Source organism: Arachis ipaensis, chromosome B1, assembly GCF_059453495.1.
Source record: "Arachis ipaensis isolate K30076 ecotype BB chromosome B1, ASM5945349v1, whole genome shotgun sequence".
Taxonomy (NCBI): domain Eukaryota; kingdom Viridiplantae; phylum Streptophyta; class Magnoliopsida; order Fabales; family Fabaceae; genus Arachis; species Arachis ipaensis.
The window spans coordinates 141,115,601-141,127,995 of NC_142436.1; the positions used below are offsets into that span (position 1 = coordinate 141,115,601).

Genomic DNA, 12,395 nt, shown 5'->3' on the forward strand with positions numbered 1-12,395 from the left:
CCAAAATGTAGGCACCTCAATGAATAAACAGAAAGTCTCAGAAAATATAATAGTTAATTGATGGCTACAAATCATAAAATATGTCGGCACTAACATTACTGATGAATAAATTATATGTACCTCCAACCAACAGAGCTTTCATTGATTGATTACGGAAACGGGACGGCCTTCAGTTATTTTATTTTGTGGAGAGGGGGGTAACAACTAAAACGTACCGTAATCATGATTACCTGATTTATGTAATAAAAATCCAAAGAACAAAAAGAGGCAGAAAATTTGATATTCTTAGGAATGTTAGTAACAGTGACAGATCACCTCTTCCATATGATTCTTGTATATTCTCTTATTTTTTATTTTTTTGGATGTAGAAAAAAGCACCAATCAATAAACATCATGAAAAATTAACATGCAGTGCAGCCCCCCCCCCCTTTCCTCTTCTCTCTCTTCTTCTCTTCCTTCCTTCTCCTTTAATGGATTTATGGTAACTAACTCCACTTAGTGATGTATCTAACTTCCTTTAAATGTGGAAGAAAGTTGTGAGGTGTTTTATATTCTATTGAAAATTGATGGAACTCAACCTAATTTGATTCTAAATGGTTCAACAGAAAATCCGTGACATGCAGGCATACTCAATCAACACACAGCAATTACTGAGACTCACAAATTTTTTGGCACCAACCAACCACTGACTAATTTTGCAAAAAGGCAAAAGCTATTTTGAAAATTGATATAACCCCCTGTGACTGGGAGGGCCGGGAGGGAGGCTCATAAATATGAAAACCTGGAACCTAAACTCAATGTCTTGTCTAACGTAACTGCCTTTATTTTCTTTTGATTATTCAAGATATGCCTTTCTCCAATCTCACAATTTAATGTGCTCCCTTCCTATTCGCTGCTTGGTCGTTGCCACATTAAATGCCTCCCTTAGAATCTCTCTCATAAGAATGGACACACCCATCAAGCCTTAGCTTCTTCACCACTCTTTCTTTTCCTTCTCCTCACTCATAATGCAACTACTCACGTAAAACTTTAAACCTTCTCCTCCTCCTCCTTCTTCCTGGATCTTCCCTTGCATTGTATTGGACGTATCTAAGGGTAAGTTTTTTCTTGTCACAAATTAATAATAAAGTTTTCATCTGCAAAAGAGCAGGATCATTGGCGGATCGAATTGGATTGGATTGGAGTTGCATGCAGTAATTATTAATAACTTGGGATATTGGTAAGGTTCAATCAGAAGGCGGCACTTTGTAATACAAAAGCTCCGTGTTATTTGATTGAGCCGTGCCAATATCACATGTAAGTATGTAACTGATCTCTGCCAATCTCAGTTTCTTGTATCCATGGCAAATTGGCGATCGAGCTCATGATGGAAGGTGGTTTTAGCTGTTGTTTTTTGCTTACGGTATACATGTTATTGAATCATATGCTTTAATTTAATTTGAGTTCATGAGCAGGAGTGAAAATCCACATAAGATGTGAACTTACGTACGTCAATGAACGACAGTAGTGAGTAGACTACCACTAATTGATTCATTTCCTGTGCAGATTTTATCTTTAGCAATTTGGTTTAGGCGGAAAACTATTCTTAGCAGATAAGCAAAATCATCAATTTCGGTGCACAAATATTGCTTCTATTTTTCTTTTTCTTTTTTCTTGCTTCTTTGTGGATGGTACTGCTGGTAGGAACTTCTGTGGAGGGCAGATCAAGTGGCAATTTAGTAGAACTTTCTTTACTTCACTTTTCTTCTACATAAAGCTCTTCTCTTTTTGAACAAAGTTGAATAAAAAATAGGAAAAGTCTAGGGGCAGCAACTTTTGTGTTTTGTGGCTAGCACTTAATCATCAAAAGAAAAGTGAGTGATCTCCCACCATTGGATGTAATCTCACACCATTAAAAACACTATTGATGGCCAATTGATAGTTATAAAATACAAAAGTTGCTGGCCTCCTAGCACTCCTCTAAAAAATATTATGTACATCTAAAATTAGTCATTATGTGTATAAATACATATATTATTTTATATAATTTTAATATATATTTTATATTTTAATATGAATTTATTCGATTAACTCATTTGATAATTGCTTTTTTACGTAGACATAGCATAGTTCAGATTGAATTATAGCAGCTGATGATATCCCCAGCTTCCTCTTAACTGCTTTTTTGTTACTTTAAAACAGGTTAAGGACAATGTTATAATCTCTTTGGAAATATTTCCTCCGGAAAGGTCCTTAAAAGAGATCTCTAAGTATAACATGTGTTATAAATTGGGTGCTCCTATAATCAATTCTCTAACCTGAGTTGTTAACCAGTGATCATCTCTGTTTAACCAGTGATTATTTCTTTTTGGAGTCTCTTTTTTTCTTTAGTGTTTAGTACTTTAGTTCATACTAGAAGAATTAAGGATCTGATAGCAAGTCCTTCTCTTGTAGACTATAACAATATAATTAAGTTGGATTGGTCTAGTGGTTAGCTCACTAGTCCGCTTAAGCAAGTGTCGGAGGTTCAAATCCCGCATTGTACATGCAGCAACCCATTAGCCAGCGACAAACCCTTAAATGGAGCTCAGTACCGCGACGGATTAGTCCTTGACCTGCCGGGTTTGGGGATACCGTGGGAAACCAAAAAAAAAAATACAATAATCGACCAAAATAATAATAATAATAACAATAACACATATATGTAGACTATAGTGATTTATTGGTGAGAAGCAATTATTATTTAGAGTTAGAGATGGCAGAGAACAAGAAATATATATATAAAGTCCTCAGGCCATTACTAAAAGAATGTGGGTTGGGTTGGTTGGTCATACAACTATACTCTTTCATTCTCTTCTATTCTCTTCTCCAAAATACTAAGCTGCAAGTGTTGACTATTGAACCTTCTACTACTCGCATACATATTATGTATAAGTATCTGCATGCTTCATTCATATCTTCTTCTCCTTAAGGTTTCATATCAAAATGTTGCAGTCCACAGTGCATTTTCATCCTCGCCGCAGCGCTGGTGAACCACCTTTATTCTCTCCACAGACCTGCAAATCCCACTGCATCTCCAATCGAAAGTAGCTATACACATGTTGCCTGCCTGTGCTTTCCACTCACAATCTGCATCAACCACCACTACTGCTATTATTACATTATTTCAAACTGTCTAACAACATTCAGATTCAAAGTTTTCATTAGTTCTTCTGGTGCTTTCCGAAGAGCAGAGGATCAATGATGATATATGGTGCTATCTGTCAAAATTTTTATTAAAAATAAAATGTGATTATAATAACAATTAAAATAGCATACCCGGGGGTGTGCCGCAGCACATTCTCCTGTCATCGATATGCTCCACGTCTAAACCAATGAACCAAGATCCCAAAGAAACATCTTCATTTGCATATTTATGCAGCACGTCCCTGCCATTATAAGCCAAATCATTTCCTATGCTAATTAGTTATCCCAAATTGCAAGCTTGTCCTTGTTTATACACAATGAGGATCTTGATTCCACTTTTAACAGTTCTCAGCGATGAAAGCAAAACTTACTGATTAGTTGATATATAAGTAGCCAAATCTTGTGAAATGGCATATAGTTGTCCGGTAGCATGACGAAAGTACTTGTTTCCTACCTCACCAAACTTCCAGTATTCAGGTTCATGATATTTCACTCCCCTGTGGTAAAACAGTTACACTAGGAAAGGATTTGAATTTAGTTTATCTGAAAAGTAAAAGCGAAGCCTTTCTTACTTCTGAGCAAGCACAGGGCCGGATTTCATGCACCCAATATACACTCGAGGTTTCATACGGTGCATACTCAGAGTCAATCCAAGTGTTGCTGTGAAGACAGGAACAAGATAAGGAAAATTAGGAAAATGATTCATGGTTATAAGAATTCTCAGATATTCCCATAGAATGCCCTTTGATTTTTATTTTTTTCCACTTTCTAAAAGCTTCTAAAAAATAAAATGCAGAATAGGAATTTCCATATCTAGTCTTAATTTGATAAAATTAAGGAAAATGTTCCTAAAGTAAAATTGCAAATTCAAAGTTCTATAGGACTATTTAGTATTTACCTAAATTCACATGGACATCATCATCAACTTTGACATAAAAATCTGCATCCCACAGAGCAACAGCAGTTGAAAAATAGGTCTTTGTCTTTGCTGATAGTTCAAGGTAGCCCTCAACATGGTTCTGCATAAATATGGATGCATTTTTTTGTTAGTAAAAATAAGTCGGCACAAATTATAGCCTTATACATTTAAATGAAAAAAGATAGGAGAAATAGATCACCAGCCTCAAAAAGTCGCCATGAAGCTTCTCCTCAGCTTCTATAGCTCTATCAAGAATGCCACCTGATGTAGAACTATAGATAAAATGGCTAAGTGTGGTTGATTATTTAACAGCAGAAGGAATATTTTCAACTAACCACATAGGAATTCATCATATACATTAGCCCAAAGGTTTCAAGATTTGTCATCGATTTGACAATAATTACTTATCGATTTCTTCATTTAACACAATGTTCTCATATTATATGCATACTACCAATCCATAAAATACAAAGCAATCACGCTAGATATTAAATAGACACCAATGCATCAGAATGAGAAAGAAACAGTTCAGTTTGAAATAAGTTGATGCTAAGGCAACAAAACAAAGTTCTAAGGAGCAAACACATAAGAACATAACAGCAATGGAATAATCATAAATAGGTTAAAGCCATAGACACTGAATATTAGGACACACTGAATCTGACCTGTGACCTATAACAAAACGTATGACTATGCCCTTTTCATCCTCCAACTTCTTTCTTTCCTCAACTGATGACGTTCCATTTCAAACCATGAATCAGATACAATGAATAAGAAAGGAAAAACTAGAAAATGGGCTAAAATGTCACTTGATCACCTTGTGGCATCCAAGTTGCACGAACAGAATCTCTTCGCTTTCTGCTACTAAAAGCTGTATTGATCCCTATAACCACGAAACATTTTTTCCTTGAAGTTGATTCAACTGTTTGTGTGTTTCCTGGTACATGAGAACCATTCATAAAAAACTCAGAACTCTACCAAAGGTAACTAAATATTCACTCCAGAGCCGATATTGTCTTACTCTGTTTCCTGCAATTCGTAAGTAGTATGTTTAGCATCAGATTACTTTTGATAGGTATGTAAGTAAATTCACAGCAAAACAAGAACGGGCTTAGCTTACCTGATGACATGTGTATTTGAAACTTCGACTTGACTGTAATTGGAGTTAGACTTTACAACCTTTGAACAAAGACAAATGTTACGAAAGAAAAGTGTCACCATCACAGATTTTTCCCGCTAAATAACAAAAGATGCAGCAAGAATTCATAAAGCCTGAGACTTAAGTACAGAAATCTAGAGTTACATAAGGCAGAAAAAAAAATTCGCCTTGAACAAATCTTGACTTCCATCGCAGACTTAATATTTAAAACAAAGTAGAGCCATTACATGACATTAGACTGTCGACAAAGCGACAGGTCAACCCTTGTGGCACAATCTTGTATCAAAATTAAGCACTCTGCAATGAATAGCTTCAAGCCCAAAGGACTTTAACATGATGGAATATTATAACAAACCAAATCAAGTTCACCCCCTACTACTATATACAAATCTAGAAAACTAAGATCCATTAATAACATTTTAACATTGAATTATACGAGATGTAAGCAGCACAAGTAGGTAATGACAGAATTAGAGACTAGGGAAGAGGTAAGACTGACAGACTTACTAGATTTACATTACAATCCTCAGAGTTTAATTTTAGCTGATCAAACTCACTAGAAGTTCTTGATATTTCTTTAAATTCAGGCGTCAACCACATCCTGTTACGAAATTAGTGGTTAGCATTGTACATGTAGTGATTAGTTTACTTGAGGTGTAATGTACTAATACAAATAGATTAAATTGAACAATGTAAAACAAGAATGCAGGACCAAAATCAAAGGAGATGAACAAAAATCCATATTATTTCTTTTGGTAAACCAATCAAAGCTCAACATATTGAATGCACTAGGTGTACGATCCATGACATTGACAATGCAGTTCAGATACCATAGATTATATTCATACATTAGAAACAGAAAACACAGCCGACACTGATTCAGAGCAAGCTTCTCTAAATCAATAATGCAATTTCCCTAAAAATATCCTTGCAACCAGGAAACAAAAAATAAAGTGATTATTTTTATGGCAAACATGGCGAATTCTCATATTAGAAGCTTAACCAACAATTACCATACAATCCCATTTGCACCATAAGATATAGAAACTCACAGTCCCTAAAAATTAAAACTTGATGCTCAAATGTAGATACCCAGAAGCTCAAGTACCTATTGGAGAAGAACATTCCAGCACAGAAGCTTCCCACACAAAGAAAAAGAGCCCATTTTCTATGAAGCACACCCCTTGCATTCACTTCCACAGCTCCACCCTTGCTCTTCATACTCATTTTTCTCTTCTTTGCTTACCTCACTATCAAATAAATAAATAAATCAGGCAAGGAAAGAAAATGCACAAGAAGAAACAAAGATTAAACAAACCGCAAAATGTAAAAAAAAAAAAAAAAAAAGAGAGAGGAAAAAAGAAAGATGGAAACTTTACAGGTCGTGTGGCACAGAGTGCCTTTGGGGTAAGTGAAGAAGACTAAGTTAGAAACCCTTCTTATTCTTTCAATGATAAAGAACCGAAACTGCTCTTCATCATCAATAAAATTTGAAGAATTAACTTGTAACATATAAAGATAACAGTTAAGTGCTTAACACGGTTTTATCAGATCTTGTTCTCTCTCTACCTTCAGTTTTTGTTTTCACCTGAAAAAACTGCTGTATGTTTCTTTCAACATTTTTTCTTTTTTCAGCTCAACTCGGTGTAGTTCACATTAAAAAAAAAATTCTTTTTTTTTTCTTTTGCATGCAGTAATTAGAATTATCATACGAGAATAGAAGTTATTTATTTTGCTTATAATTTGCCTAGGGAAAGTGTCGGTAAAGTAATTATCACTGCAAATATTTATCAAGAAAACATAAATTTGTTGAATCCAGTTGGGATGTGAAGTGGGATCCCACTGGAGTCTTTTTATGTAAACCATGTATGCTATATTTGAAGTCTAACTATATAATTATGAGTTATCTTATCTGCTAATAGTATCTATTTAATTTATAGGCTTTGCACTATCATAATTTCTGTCTGAAAAGGTAAAAGTAAGCTATGGTTGATCTTATTGAAGACAATGAGCCCAAAAAAAGGGATCACGTTTCTTAGAAAAAAGTTACTTTTGGTTAGCACTTAGCAGGAATAGCAATATGATTTATGATATGATAAATCAAGATTCACCATGTTACTTAATCTAATCTTCATTATCTAAATTTATATGCACACACTAGTTGGTGTTATCGTGAATGAATGGCAGACAAAGCAGCAGATGATATTTAAATTAGAAAAATAAAAATTATAGAATTTCGTAGGAAATAATAACTTCAAAAAAACTCTTTTTTTTTTATAATAATTTTCAAAAAAAATAGTATAATATTATTTACTGATATATGATGCTCAAGAAAAACAATTTGCTCTTGACGAATTCATTTTTTGAAAATAAAAAAATATATATAAAAAAAAAAGAATTTGTCACGAGTGAATTTGTTTTTGCTTTTTTATAAAAAAAAATGTATCATCAATCCCGAACGAATTCTCTTGGTCTTGATATTTCTGAAAATCACTAACATTCCCATTTTTTAAAATTTCACCTCCCAAATAAAATTATTTAAATTTTTTTAACCATTTTTTGGGCCTTGATACCTTTTCTCTCTCTAATTAAGTAATTATAATACACTTTTTGTTACCGTTATCTTATTACTGTGTATAATATTAACACCTTCTGTGCACAAAAACTTGGTTTAACCATAGGTTTTTTGTCCATTTATCTTGATGTAAAAGTGAAAAAATAAAACTGTTGAGTGTTGAGGCTGTATGTTACCATACACAGAAGAGAAAGATTTTGTTTCAGGTATAAGTTTTTAGTCTAATAGAATATGTATTCTAATTTGGTTCTAAAAGGTTTAAATTTTCTTAGCAGAAGGACATACAACTGCAAGGCCAAAAACAATGATTAGAGGACATACAAATTAAATAAGCATAAATATTTAGTCAAATGATTAAAAAAACCAACTACAATAGAAAGCTAAATCATAAATCATAAATACAAAACAGAGAACAAGAAACTCCCTACTCCCAGAAAATGTAGAACAAGAAATAAACAAAAGAAAATTAAAAGGTTTATGATGGGACACTATTTCAAGTTTGAAGCTCTTGGGGTTGTAGCAGCACCTCACAATAAATTAATGCTATAATATTAGTGCGGGTAATCAAATATAAAAGATTGCATGGGATTTGATCCGAATCTGAGTCTAACAATGATGATGAATACTACTACTAATGTGCTATAACTATAGATAGTGGTGACTCCAAAACCATAACATATAACATATGATTATGAAGCTGATAATGACATGACCATAGAACATGACAACACTAACATTACTCAATGAAACCGGTTTTGGTCAAAATGGCATTCCTCACTTTGCTAAGATCTCTCCCTTTGAGTGTTCTTCCAATGCCTTCACACACAGAGAATGAAGAGATCTGGCTCCTTGCAAGCTTCCTAGCAATCAATTCATGTGGTGGAATGATCATACCATCTTCATCATCATCCTCATTCTCATCATCATCATCAATATCATCATCAAACCCATCATCCTTTTTCTTGCCATAAATCTTTGACCAGTCAGGGATGTCCATTGGTGCTGAGGACCCTCTAAGACTTGCTTGCCCATCATGATCTTCATCAGAAGAGGGTAATAAGACTCCATTATTAGCCCTTGGTATCTTTCTTGTAGAGGTAGCATTGTGCCATGCAGAACAGGAAGAATATCCAGATGATGATGATGATGAGTACTTCTTAGACTTAGAAACCATTGTTTTTGTGGTTGAATAATCCTTCTTGTCCTTGGTGATCATAGCAGTTCCCCACACATCTTGCTCATCAAACTCTTCACCCCAATCAGCCATTGTTGTGTTTGTTCTGCCTCCTGTAAATGCAAATGGCTAGGTGGTTATGAGAAAAACAGAACAGAACAAGGGAAATGGATTAACAACTGTGATATGATGACACATACATTCATCTATTTTCAGCATTTATAGACATTGATGACACTAGAAAAGTAGAAACCTTGTTTCTTTTTTCACCTAAAGACATCAATATATATTATCATAGCTGCTAGTGAGATAAGATGCTCTCTTTTCTTTCTCTCTCTTTTTCTTCCTCGGGAATTAAAAAACAGATCAGAAAGGTGTAAGAGAATAATAAGAGGAATCTAACTTGCCTTTGGCCTCCAAAAGGAAAGACCTTTGAAGAGATTTATCTCAAATGGGGAACACACTGATGATGAACCCTTAAAAAAACCAACCAGGACAAAGGGAAGAAGCCTTGAAAATCCCTTCCACTGACCTTATAATAGTAGATAGTAGATGCCTCCAAAGAAAGATCACAGGTTTCAAGAGACCAGTCTCTCACAGAATAGTACCTGAAAAAATGAAATAAAAGACAAGATAGAGGGCAGAAAAAGACAACAGATTAAAGCAGCAGAAAGATGTGTATGCGTATGCATATATACACATGCATATGAATGAGAAAAGGTTGTATTTATAGTTTGGCCCATAAAAGAACCACATGCACAGTAAAGAAAGCAAAAAGAAAATGATGGGTCTTGTAGTGAGTTACAGTTATTGATTGATCTCTCTACCTCTCTATAATAGTAGTATCTTGTTTAGTTTACCTGAGCTGAGCATAAGAGAAAAAGGGGGTGTGGTTTTAATTGCAAGAGTCCAAAAGGGACAGAGATGAAGGACAATAAGGAGGTGGGGATAGCGGCATGCAGCAATGAAAGAAGAGAAGAGAGCAAGTCCCATCATAGCCCCATTAAAGAAGAGGGAAAGAGAACACTACTATAGCTGTGTGGCTGGCTGTATGCTGCCGAATTTATCACTCAGCAGTTGCTGTTGCAGGCCACATAAAACTTAAATTGTTTTCTTTTCTCAATAGACATAATCTCTGAAAAGCTGCATCTTGATTGGCTCGAATGTACCTCCAACCTTATCCTCTTCCCCTCCTAATCCAATGCAACAAAGAGCAGAAGTTGAAGCACAAGAGAACTCATTGAGGTAGGTGAGGCTGAGAGACTGAGGTAGTAATAGTATTGTATTAGAGTAACTGTGAGCCTAGGCAAATACTACTACTACACTGCCTATTATGTTGGTGGCTGAGGAGAGAATGCAAGTAGAAATGCTGTTTGGTTGGGTGTTAATATAACACACACAGTGAAAAACCTACATCGATATATGTAGCGGGTTATTGCTAGCGAATGAAAATGAGACTTCCACCACTACTCAGTCACTTGGTATGGTAGTAATATTCATTATTCAGTGCTTCCTTTGCTTCCTGGCTTGCAGGATGCGGGATCACATTAATTAACTATACAACTCACAATTGAGTGAATGTGGTACGTATTATGGTAATTAGGAGAGTATTGTTATAAATTCATAGTTTATTGAGTTTATGAGCTAGTAGTTTTATTAAAATTTGGTCTATTTAACTAATAAAAAGAAAGTGAATAATTTTATATTATTAGATGTAATTTCACATTATTAAAAATATTAATAATGACTATAAATTATAAAATTTGCTGATCTCCTAACACTTTTCTATTTATATTATGTTTAGATAGTTATATTTTTTGTTATTATTTTTAAATAATTTATAGAGTAAAGTAACGTTTTTGTCCCCAACGTTTAGGATAAGTCTTATTTGTGCCCTTAACGTTTAAATCGTTCTATTTGTATCCTTAACGTTCATAAAAATGATTCAATGTTATCCTACTATCAATTATACTAATAAATCAAATTATATTTTTCAATTATTCTCACTTGGATGTATTCATTTTCAATTAGGTCTCATTTGGATGTGTTCGATTTTAATATTATACCCACTATTTATGTTTAGATTCAATTATGTCCAGGTAAATTATGTAAATGTTGTAGGAATTAGTTTCAACATTTTGGTGAGTTATTTTTCTGAGTAGATCATCAATTCTATCCCAGATATTTGTATTCTAACTTCAAAAAGAGATTTTTAAAACTCAAACTAAAACGTTCATGATGTGTAATTGATGGCAAGATAACATTGAATTACTTTTACAAACTTTAGGGATACAAATAGGACGATTTAAACATTAGGACACAAATAGAATTTACCCCAAACGTTGGAACAAAAACAATACTTTACTCTAATTTATAAATATAAAAATATTTTTTATTTTTTGAATTAGATTTTAAAATTGATAAACTCACTTAATTTTAGTTTTAATAGGATGTTAAAGTCAATTTGATCTAATATTGTTGATTATTTATTTACAAATATTTACATGCTAAATATTTTACAAAATTAATTTGAGTACATCAAGCACTCAACTCAATTTTTTTTGTTAAATTCTAATTTACTATGTATTTTAATTTTCTCACTTTATTTTCATGTAGTATGGTACTACTCAATTTAAAATTTTTTTTTTTTCATATTCTCTAAATATCCAATTATTACTTGTTATTTTGTTAAAGAGGAATGATAGGGACAGTAATTTTGGTGTTTTGTAACCATCAATTGGCCATCAATAATATTTTTAATGGTGTAAAATTATATCTAATAATAAAAAATTACTCATTTTTATTTTGATGATTAAGTGTTAGTAAAAAAATACAAAAATTACTGCTCCTAAATTTTTCCTTTGCTAAATCTAAATCAGTACTATCTCCCCTCACACCAAAAATATGCAATCTACTCCTTTGTCATTATTTAAGTAAAAAAATGTCATTCAATTTTAAGATTATTCTAATACTTAATTTTGGATTATAATCTTTTAAATCGAATAAATTAATAAAATAAAAAATTAATTTTTTAAATTAAAATAATAAAATAAATATTTTATAAAAATTATAAATTTAATGATTATTCATTTTTATTTTATCATTTTAATAATTTTTTATTTTAAAATATTTAAATTCTTTAATTTTTTCTCAGATATTTTTTTTGAAATAAAAATAGAGAGTTATTTATACACAATAAGTTAATCTCTTAAATAAAGTTTTTTATTTTATTTTAGAACACAAATCTTTGTTGTAACAAAATCACCTTTTATATTCAATTTTTTAAACTAATTATATTTTTCACTTCTTAAATTTATTGAAAAAATAATATTCAACTTGGAAATGTGAACATTTTCTAGTGACTAGCCATTATTTATTTTCCTTTACCGTTTTCTTGTGCTAG

At 32.7% G+C, this 12,395-nt stretch overlaps 2 protein-coding genes and 1 long non-coding RNA gene across 7 annotated transcripts; 1 reads left to right on the plus strand and 2 right to left on the minus strand.

Annotated features, from left to right (window-relative positions):
- Positions 1 to 794: 794 nt before the first annotated feature.
- On the plus strand, positions 795 to 2,057 carry LOC110263186 (uncharacterized). The gene is made up of 2 exons (XR_002348348.2): positions 795 to 1,095; positions 1,546 to 2,057. It is a non-coding gene; the product is annotated as an uncharacterized LOC110263186 (long non-coding RNA).
- Positions 2,058 to 2,667: 610 nt separating this feature from the next.
- LOC107636184 (putative beta-1,3-galactosyltransferase 2) lies at positions 2,668 to 7,001 on the minus strand. Of its 4 annotated transcripts, XM_088501957.1 has the most exons (13): positions 6,623 to 7,001; positions 6,352 to 6,484; positions 5,751 to 5,844; positions 5,205 to 5,263; positions 5,106 to 5,113; positions 4,902 to 5,021; positions 4,750 to 4,813; positions 4,284 to 4,356; positions 4,064 to 4,184; positions 3,738 to 3,825; positions 3,537 to 3,662; positions 3,298 to 3,407; positions 2,698 to 3,108 (listed from the first exon to the last, which is right to left on the minus strand). In XM_088501957.1, exons 1-13 carry the CDS (start codon positions 6,753 to 6,755, stop codon positions 2,960 to 2,962), a joined length of 1,278 nt encoding a protein of 425 aa, XP_088358083.1. In that variant the 5' UTR covers positions 6,756 to 7,001; the 3' UTR covers positions 2,698 to 2,959. The 4 variants fall into 4 exon arrangements, with proteins under 4 accessions (XP_088358080.1, XP_088358081.1, XP_088358082.1 ...); XM_088501954.1 differs by lacking the exon at positions 5,106 to 5,113 and having other exon boundaries at positions 2,668 to 3,108; positions 5,196 to 5,263; XM_088501955.1 differs by lacking the exon at positions 5,106 to 5,113 and having other exon boundaries at positions 2,668 to 3,108; positions 5,196 to 5,263; positions 6,352 to 6,493; positions 6,623 to 6,757.
- A 1,346-nt stretch (positions 7,002 to 8,347) lies between these two features.
- Positions 8,348 to 10,388, minus strand: LOC107636191 (protein S40-4-like). Of its 2 annotated transcripts, none has more exons than XM_016339717.3 (3): positions 9,853 to 10,388; positions 9,400 to 9,600; positions 8,348 to 9,105 (listed from the first exon to the last, which is right to left on the minus strand). In XM_016339717.3, the coding sequence occupies exon 3, from the start codon at positions 9,083 to 9,085 to the stop codon at positions 8,555 to 8,557; it is 531 nt and encodes a 176-aa protein (XP_016195203.1). In that variant the 5' UTR covers positions 9,086 to 9,105; positions 9,400 to 9,600; positions 9,853 to 10,388; the 3' UTR covers positions 8,348 to 8,554. The 2 variants fall into 2 exon arrangements, with proteins under 2 accessions (XP_016195203.1, XP_016195211.1); XM_016339725.3 differs by having other exon boundaries at positions 9,525 to 9,600; positions 9,853 to 9,990.
- Between the last annotated feature and the right edge of the window lie 2,007 nt (positions 10,389 to 12,395).

Coding starts and splice junctions, on each gene's coding strand:
- LOC107636184 (XM_088501957.1), bottom strand. CDS start 6,755: ATGTTACAAGTTAATTCTTCAAATTTTATTGATGATGAAGAGCAGTTT. Junction 4,185..4,283: donor ATGGCGACTTTTTGAGGCTG/GTGATCTATTTC, acceptor ATATTTATGCAG/AACCATGTTGAGGGCTACCT. Junction 3,663..3,737: donor GGCCCTGTGCTTGCTCAGAA/GTAAGAAAGGCT, acceptor GTTTTACCACAG/GGGAGTGAAATATCATGAAC.
- LOC107636191 (XM_016339717.3), bottom strand. CDS start 9,085: ATGGCTGATTGGGGTGAAGAGTTTGATGAGCAAGATGTGTGGGGAACT.